We start from the raw sequence: 9,582 nt of genomic DNA on the forward strand, positions 1-9,582 counted from the left end.
TTTAGTAGTTCAATGGACAAGGGCATTTAGTTTCGTAAGAATTGAGTATTCTGTATTATTAAAAAGTCAACGGCAAGCGCCTAATAGTGGAGAATTTGAATAGTATGCATAATGTGGTATGAATAATTATATTTTTAATATATTTTTTATATAATAATTTTTTGTGGATTTAATTTTTTTTTAAGTGATAAAAATTGTGGACCTCGGCCTGCTGGAATACCAAAAACAAATTAACAATAGTTAAATTTTAGGTTTTAAAAATTTAAACCGATAAAAAATATAAATAATTATCTATATATAATATATATAAGATTTTATTTTTAAATTTTATATTTAATAATATATATAATCCAAAAAGAAAGAAGTCTATGCTGATATGTTAGGGTGGCAATGGATATGATAGAATAGGATTTAGATCCAATCCTAATTTTATTTGTGGGTTGAAATTTTTATATAAACTTAATTCGACTCTACACGTGAATTGAGAATATCCCAACTCTAATTCTACCTCTTCTTAATTCACGATGGTACCAGATTCTATCCGCGAATTATAAAAAAGATGCAACATTATTATATAACTTGATGATAATTTAAAATAGAATTGATTTTTATATAAAAAAATATTATTAAAATCAATTAATGATCATTTTTAATGGTTAAAAATCTTTTGTATTTAGTGAGAGGTTTTTGGTTCAACATCCACAGATTCATTTGAAACATGCGGATCGGATTGACAACCCTATCTGACCGAGTTAAATCGGATTAGGTATTTGCTGATAGGATTTATGTCGTCATCACTCCCAGATATCGTGCTATATCCTATTCGAATGAGTTAGATCGAGTTGGGTATCTGTTAGGGATGGCAATACCACCCGAATCTGCGGATACCCACCCAATCCTTACCCGTTCGGGGCAAATTTTTAGCGGGGCGGGATTTTTGGAAAGGCGGGACGGAATCGGGTTTAGGTAATACCCACCCTTACCCGCCCTGCTATATATATAATATATATAATTTTAATATATAATATGTATCATATATATAAAATAATTAGTAAATAATTAATAATATTGTATCATATTTAAATTTTTATTTTAATGTATGTTATGTATGTGATAATGGTTATATAAATTTTGAAATTTAATTTTATTTATTGGATTTTAATAATTATAAGAGCGAGTAGGGACGGAACGAGACGAATACCTGCAGAAATGAATTAGAATTCAACGTTTTACTACTTACAAATAAAAGTAAAACGAATTTTATACAAATTATTGTACAACAGAACGAGATTGGATAAAGCAAAAATCCGCCAAGTTACCATTCCTAATATCTGCGGATAAAATGTATATTGTCGCTCCTACATATCGTGCTATATATACATCTGATTCAAAAATAAATTATTAAAATAAAAATAAAAATAAATTGTTAAAACCGGAGTTCGTGTATACTTATCCAAATTTTATCGCTACATTTATAGAATTTCTTTCTTTTTTGTACCACAAAATTTCAATCTATAGAAATCTTTTTTGTTTAATATATTGAAACATCATTTTCTATGTAACAACTCAGTATTGTTGATGGATATATAATTCAGCACCCATGGTGACACCGTGGGAAAAATCTATGCTTATCATAGAAAGCTTGGCTTCTTTTATCTTATCTTTTCTTGTTTTATTTATTTTTCTTTGTTAAAAAATAATAATCGTACCAATATGACGTATTTGAAATAAATTAAAATAGCAGTGCAACATAAAAATAAAGTCAAATAAATTTCATACATGTAAAATTTGTGACTTTTGGTCTTACCTTCTTTAAATTCCATTTTTTTTCTTTACTTAATGTTATGGCTAAATCCCTAGTTACCTCTCTTCACAAACTTTATTACTTTTTATAAAAGGTTTAGTTGTAATATTATTTGTCAAAAATACTATTAATACATTAGAATTAATTATTAAAATTAATTATTAATATATTTATGTATAAATATATATAATTTAATTGGTTAATTTTAGTGGCTAATTTTAGTATGTGCATAACATAGTCAATTATTTGTATATTTAAATTGTTGTCTATTTGATATATAATTTTGAAAAACTTTTAAATATATCTAGGACTGGCAATTTATACCCTGCCCGCGGGTATTCAACCCGTTCGGGTAGGGTTGTCTACTCGATTCGCTGAGAGTAGAGTAAAGTGCGGTACAAGTTTGTCTGTGGGTAGAGTACCTACCTGATAAACCTCAATTTTATGGTTTATCTTGTGTTAAATTTATGAATTTTATCAACTTATCTCACATTTATTCAATGAAATAGCATGGTTTTGTGAATTTCTCCTAATTTGTGCTTAAAAGTGAAAACAGGCTTTTTAGGCCCTAAAATTGCTAAATTTAATTCACTTTAATTCTATTCGATGCTTTGATATGTTTGTTAAGTGATTTCAGGTTTAGAAAGTAAAGATTGGGTTGAAAAAATGAAGAAAAAGCATGCAAAAATAGAGAATTCATGAAGAAATGGGATTTTGGTAATCTGTCCAGCGACGCGTATACGTGGCCCACGCGTGTGCGTAGTAAAGAATCGTTATGCGTGACAAACAGCACGTGACCAACTTAAGGGCAAAACACTGGGAGCGATTTCTGAGCTGAAGGAGGCCTAAATCCAACTTATTCTGATGCTTTTGAACCTAAGGATTAGAAGGGAATGGGGGGGGGGGGGGGAGAGGGGTTTTCATCATATTTTAGGTTAGGAATTTAGGGTAGTTTAGGTCAAATTTTTTTAGATCTAGATTTTAATTGTTGTTTTAAAATTTAGCTTCCTTCACTATTTCTTGTTCTATTGTCTCAATCTTTTTAGCCTTTCTTGTTAATTTCCTTATTTTGCCATTTTTACTTTCATGAACCCTTGTTGGATTTTTATTTTCTTTCAATGCAATTTTATGTTTTCATGTCTTTTTATGTTTATCTTAATTGCTATTGTTGATTTCTTGCTTATATTAGTTATGAATTTCATTAATTCTTGCAATTTATGATGTTTATTTTTATTGTACTCTAGGTGTTTGATAAAATATTTTCATTTCTAGTTATAGATAAGGTAGTTTTCTATACTCTTGGCCTAGGTTAAGGGAATTGAGTGACCTTGAAACATTGGGTCTCATTGAATCGGTGATTTGAGAATCCTTAGTGATTAATTTGATACCCATTAACGCTAGTCTACTATACTACCCTATCCGCACTCCTAATATATTATATAATATATATGTAAAAGTTATGTATGTAGTGAAAAAAGTGAATGTTGAATCCACAATTTTCTTCTTATAAAGAATTGAAATAATCACTAAGTTAGTTTGTAATTATATTATTTATAATTTTATGTTAGATTTTTTTAAGATTTTATTGTTTTTAATTTTAATTTGAACATAATTTTTTATTTTTTATTTTATTAATATGTATAAAATTTGGAATGGTTGAATTTTATATTTACTTAAAATTTTTTTATTTTTCTGCGGATAGGATAGAGTAGGGTAGGATTTAGAACTTTAGGGTGCAGATAAGGTTAGGGTTAAAAAATTCTCAACCCGCGGATAGGGTAGAATAAAATTTTAAAAGAGTTTTTAACCCACGAATAAAGTTAAAGTAGAGTTTAAACCTTAGCTTATCCTATTCTATCAGTCCTAAATACCGATACACTAATATTTCAATAATTTTTAATTATTAATACAAAATATCAGTGTATATACAGATACATTTGAGAGTTTTTCTATAATTTTAACCTAAGAGTTATTAAAAGTCACCAAAAGTCTATAAGAGTAATTAAATAGATAAGAAAAATAAAAATGGATATCAAGCAGCATATATATATGCATGAGAAAAAATCTATGTGCTTACCATAATTTGAGCTTTAATGATAGTGTCACGTCTTTGAATCAGGATCATCTTCAAATAAATTTCATACATGTAAAATTTGTGACTTTTGGTCTTAGCTTCTTTAAATTATTTTTTTTTCTTTACTTTATATATNNATAATTTAATTTATTTTTAATATATATTTATATTTTAACATATATTTTATACTAATAGATATTATTAATAATTAATTTTAATATATATGTAATATAATCAATTATTTGTATATTTAAATTGTTGTCTATTTGATATATAATTTCAACCTAAGAGTTATTAAAAGTCACCAAAAGTCTAAGAGTAATTAAAACAGCAGACATATGCATGAAAAAGAATCTATGCTTACCATAATTTGAGCTTTAATGATGGTGTCACGTGTATGGCCAGAATCAGGATCATCTTCAACAACGGAAAGCATGACATCAATGAAATCTTGCTTCTCGCTTGAGCTATTTACCTTATTACCCTTCATCCTATGCTCTTCAACCCAGCTTCCCAAAAGTGTGTCCAAATCTTTTGCGATTCTCTTCATGGATTTAAGAACTTTCCCTTCTATACCAAACCATTGAATTATAGGGATCACATCCGAAGGAACAAAACCCCCTCCAGATAAATGCAAAGCTTCTCTTATAAGCTTCACAACTCTATGTGCTTCAACATCGTCCACATCTTGCAAGAAACTAAAGTACTTTTTTCCCGCTATCATCTTTGTGATTATGTTGAAACTTAACCGTTCCAACCATTCACTAATAACAACTACTTTAACTGGCGAATTTTCTGCAGAATACAATAACAGATCCTTGATCAAAGTATCAATCTCGGATTCATATACATACCTCGATAATTCGACGCGGCGAGACGAGAGTAGTTCAAGCGTCGCTAGCTTCTTGTGTTTTATAAAGAAGGAGCCATAAGGAGCGAACCCAAAACCTGCGTAGTTATAGCCAATGTATACTCCCTGGCTAGACTTGGGGCGCGAGGCAAGAGCTTTGTCATTTATGGTGAAACATTCTTTGATTCCATCTTTGTTGGAGATCACAATAGCAGGGTATGATCCCAGACGGATTCGGAATATGGGACCGTACTTATCGGAGAAAGAAGCGAAGGTTCTTGCGAGTGGAGTTTTGGTTCCTAGTAAATGGAGGTGACCTATTAATGGGAACGCACCAGGTAGTTCTGGTGCTTGCAATTGCTTCTCACTTGTTTTGTTCATAATCCTCCATATGTTGTAGACAAGGACCAAGGCGGAAGCTACAAGCATTACTGTTGGAAGAGAAAGGAAATCCATTATTTGTGGTCTAAGTTATGTGTAAGATTGAAGATTGGGTTGTAAGATTTTGAGAAGTGTCCTATTCCTTATATATTGGTCTCGTGGGATAAACCATGGTTTAATTTTATAATTGCAATTGGGTATAAATATTTCATTGTAAATGGTATTTAACTATATGTGGAGTGCAAAAGTAGAACGTGTTCAATAACTATAATTAACACTTTTTTGAGTAATTAACTATGGGCACCACTCACATAAAGTTGCCAAAAACAACTTTTCTTAAAGATGCCTACGTGGCAAAATCTAAGCCATATATTTTAAAACCACACTTCTAACTATATAACACTTAAAAATCGTAGCCTTTTACAAGAAAAGCGTCACCTAATGGAAAAAAGTAAATTAGAGGATTTGAGAGAAGAAATAATTAAATTATCAAAATTAATAGATCAAAAATTAATGATTTTATCTAATGTCAATGGTAATGACACCGAATTCCTAAAATCAATACAAAATGATTTTTCTCAAAATCTTTATTTTACTGTAAGTTTTATTGAAGGACTTCAAAAACCTGAAAAAACTTATATTTCACATGGAGTTTCTAAAAAATGTTATCATGGAGACAATTATCCCCATCTTCATCATACTTTTAATCCACAATTAAATTCTATAATAGATATGCTTGAAGAAATTTTAGTTTCTCTAAAATTTCAGAAAAATAAAGAAAAAGAAGAGCCTAATATAATAAATAAAATTGAACAAATACTTGATAAACACTTCCAAAAAGAAATTCCTAAGAAAGAAGAAGTCCAAAATAAAATCGATACAACAAATCTAAAGGTTAGACCACCTCTAAAACTATGAATATTGATGAAAAATTGGAAGAAGTTACAATGCTTTTTAAACAATTAAAAATGGCTCAAGAAGACAATTTTATGGAACAAGGTTTTCAAATTAAAGAAGAACCAGAAATTTCTGAAAGAGAAGAATATGTTTTAGATTATTCTAGTGATGAAGAACCAGTACATCCAGTACAAGTAAAAGATGAAGCTGGAACATCTAGTAATAATAATCAAACCCAATTTAAATGGGAAACAGGTTTTGAAAATTATGCCTTCAAAAAAGGTTTTATAAGCAAAAATTCAAAATATACTAAAATACCATCTAAATACGTTCCTAAAATTCAAGAACTAGAAGGAGAAAAAATGCTTGATCTAGATTGCAAAAAGAACGAAAAAGAGATTTTCGAAGATTGGATGAACTCATTTCTATTAGAAGCTTATACAAACCCAAAATTAAACGAATTATCTGAAATGGATATCTGGAATTTCATAGGATTTCATACTAAAGGAACTATAAGAAATTATATGCTATCTATAGATAATAAAATAATAGAAGAATTAGCTGAAAAAACAACAGCTTATGATAGAATAGCACACATAATGAGAGTTCTATACAAAGAATTTTTTGGAAAAAATGTAATAAATCATGGAAAAGAAATTTCTGAAAAAGAGTATTTAGAAGCAAAAAATCATTTGGCCAATATTCAGATATTCGATCTTTGCTATATAGAATCCTATATCTGTGAATATAGAATATATTATTATAAATTAAAAGAAGAAGATAAAAATCATTATCTTAGCATGTATATCACAAAACTTCCATACCCTGCTAATGAAATTATCATGGGAAGATTTATAAGAGAAATAAGTAATAAAACAATTGAAAATAATTTCGGTGGAGCAACATTTGCTATAAGAGAGGAAATAAAAGAACGTTGTATGCAAGAAGCTACTCAGAAAAGATTTAATAATATAATTAGAATTTGTTGTCAAGATAACGAAGAAATTCCTCAAAAACAAACAATTGGAAGTTGCAAAAACTTGTTTTACGGAACCTTTAGAAGAATCTGATGATGATCTAAAATATATTTTTGAATATGTCTCAGAAACAGACTCAGAAACAAACTCAGGAACTGAGTAATAGCGCTACATTTATTACTGTAAAAATTACAGAAAAATTTATTAATGCCTTCATAGATACAGGAGCAACAAAATGTTTTGCAAGTTCAAATATAAAGCTTAACTGGAAAAAGTTAGAAAATCCACTAAGAATAAGAATAGCCGATAAATCTATACACAAGATTAATTTAAAAGCAGAAATGGTTGAAGTATTCATTCAAAATTATAGATTTATTGTTCCATCAATATATAAATTAGAATCTGGAATAGATTTAATTATAGGGAATAACTTTTTAAAGCTATATCACCCTTTTATCCAAGAATTAACATATATAGTTCTAAAAGCCCCATATGATTCCTCTTTAAATCAAAAGGCAAAATTAATAAAAATCCCAACTACTACTATAAACGAAATTTTAAAATTCAAAATATTTTCGATCTTAGAAGAATGTTATTTAAACCTATATTTCCAGATAAAAATTCCAAAAAATGACCTTGAAATCAAAATAGAAGAGCTTTTAAATGAAGTTTGTGCTGAAAATCCTTTAGATATTAAAAATACAAACAGAGAATTAATAAGCATTAAGCTAAAAGTTCCTACAAGGGAAATAAATGTTCCAAATAGAATTCCCTATTCAGCTAGAGATAAGGAAGAATTTTCGTCTGAATGCAAGGATCTTTTGGCTAAAGGAATTATAAGACTAAGTAAAAGCCCTCATGCGGCCCCAGCCTTCTATGTTGAAAACAATAACGAAATTAAAAGAGGAAAGCGAAGAATGGTCATTAATTATAAAAAAATGAATGAAGCAACCATAGGTGATGCTCATAAGCTCCCAAGAAAAGATTCCATTCTAGAAAAGATCAAAGGAGCAACTTGGTTTTCATCACTCGATGCAAAATCAGGATATTGGCAACTTCGTTTAGACGAAGAAACAAAGAAATTAACTGCTTTTACTTGTCCAACAAAAGAATCAACAGGAGTATTACTCTACGAATGGAATGTCCTACCTTTTGGACTAAAACAAGCTCCAGGTATTTATCAAAGATTTATGGAAGAAAATCTAAAAGATTTAAATGAATTTGTTCTAGTTTACATTGATGATATATTAATCTTTACAAAACAAGATAAAGAAGATCATCTTCAAAAATTACTAATTGTCTTAGAAAGATGTAAAGAAAAAGGTTTAGTCCTTAGTAAAAAGAAAGCTAAACTAGCAAAACAAAAAATAGAATTTCTCGGATTAATTCTATCTACTGAAGGGAAGTTAAAACTTCAACCAAATGTATTAGAAAAAGTAGATTTATTTCCTGATAAAATGGAAGATAGAAAACAATTACAAAGATTTTTAGGATGCATAAATTATATTTCTGATCAAGGATTTTTAAAGAATATAACAGACTATACTAAAAGCTTATTTTCAAAAATAAGTATAAAAAAGATTTGGAAATGGGAAGAAAAGGATAGCCTACAGATTCAAAAAATTAAAGAACTTTGTAAAAATCTTCCAGAACTTTATATTCCTAAAGAAGATGACTATTTAATAGTAGAAACAGATGCTTCAGACAAGACCTGGTCAGGCTGTCTAAAAGCTAAAAAAGCTGAAAAAAGCTTGAACAAAGAAAAAGAATCACTAGATTCTAAACATCCCTCAAAGGAATTACTATGCAGATATATCTCTGGAACATTTACACCAACAGAACAGAGGTATACTACCCATGAAAAAGAAACTCTAGCAGCAATAAAAACTATTAAGAAATGGAGGATTGATCTACTTCCCAAGGAATTTACATTACGAACAGACTCAAGTTATTTAATAGGTTTTATTAGATATAATTTACAATCTGATTATAATCAGGGTCGTCTGGTAAGATGGCAAATGTTTTTATTACAATACCCAATAAAAATTGAGTACATTAAAGGAAATAAAAATATTATTGCAGATACATTGACAAGAGAATGGAGTTCATTGCCAACACAATGAATCAAGAAATCCAGAAGCTTGAACAAGAGCTTGAAAAGTGCAATCACTGTCAGCAACTAAGAGCTCAAATTCAATCCATCAAGAACGCCATGGAAGCCATGAAAGTAACCCAACAAGCAACATTACCCACTCCAATACCAATGCTAACAACACCATCAGAGTTCAGCCAGCTAAGCGTGGTGGACCAGCCACAAAACCTAAAACCAAAACTAATTTTTTCTGAAAAAATCCCTGAAAATAAAACTCTGGCAGAAATAGTTAAAAAATCAACTCAAGACAAAAAATATTATGTCATCTATAATGGCCCAATGAAAGGAGTCTACGACGATTGGGCTAAAGCAGCCCCATTCACCCACCAGCCCAAAACTATTCACAAAGGAGGATTTTCGACAATAGAAGAAGCAAAAGAATCCCTCAAAGAATATGAAGTGCTCCACCCAGAGCAAGTTCTAAAAAGAGCTGAAAAAGCTCCAGCT

The 9,582-nt window shown here is 29.5% G+C and overlaps 1 protein-coding gene across 1 annotated transcript in view; it reads right to left on the reverse strand.

Moving 5' to 3' along the window:
• The window catches only part of LOC107464677 (cytochrome P450 CYP82J17-like), a 7,923-nt gene extending 2,673 nt beyond the window's left edge, over positions 1–5,250 (reverse strand). Inside the window, exon 1 of the mRNA XM_016083624.3 lies at positions 4,243–5,250. Coding sequence (XP_015939110.1) covers positions 4,243–5,184 — 942 coding nt within the window. The 5' untranslated portion in view covers positions 5,185–5,250. The remainder of the gene's footprint in view (positions 1–4,242) is intronic.
• Positions 5,251–9,582: the final 4,332 nt, after the last annotated feature.

The sequence above is a fragment of the Arachis duranensis genome, chromosome 9, assembly GCF_000817695.3.
Source record: "Arachis duranensis cultivar V14167 chromosome 9, aradu.V14167.gnm2.J7QH, whole genome shotgun sequence".
Classification (NCBI taxonomy): domain Eukaryota; kingdom Viridiplantae; phylum Streptophyta; class Magnoliopsida; order Fabales; family Fabaceae; genus Arachis; species Arachis duranensis.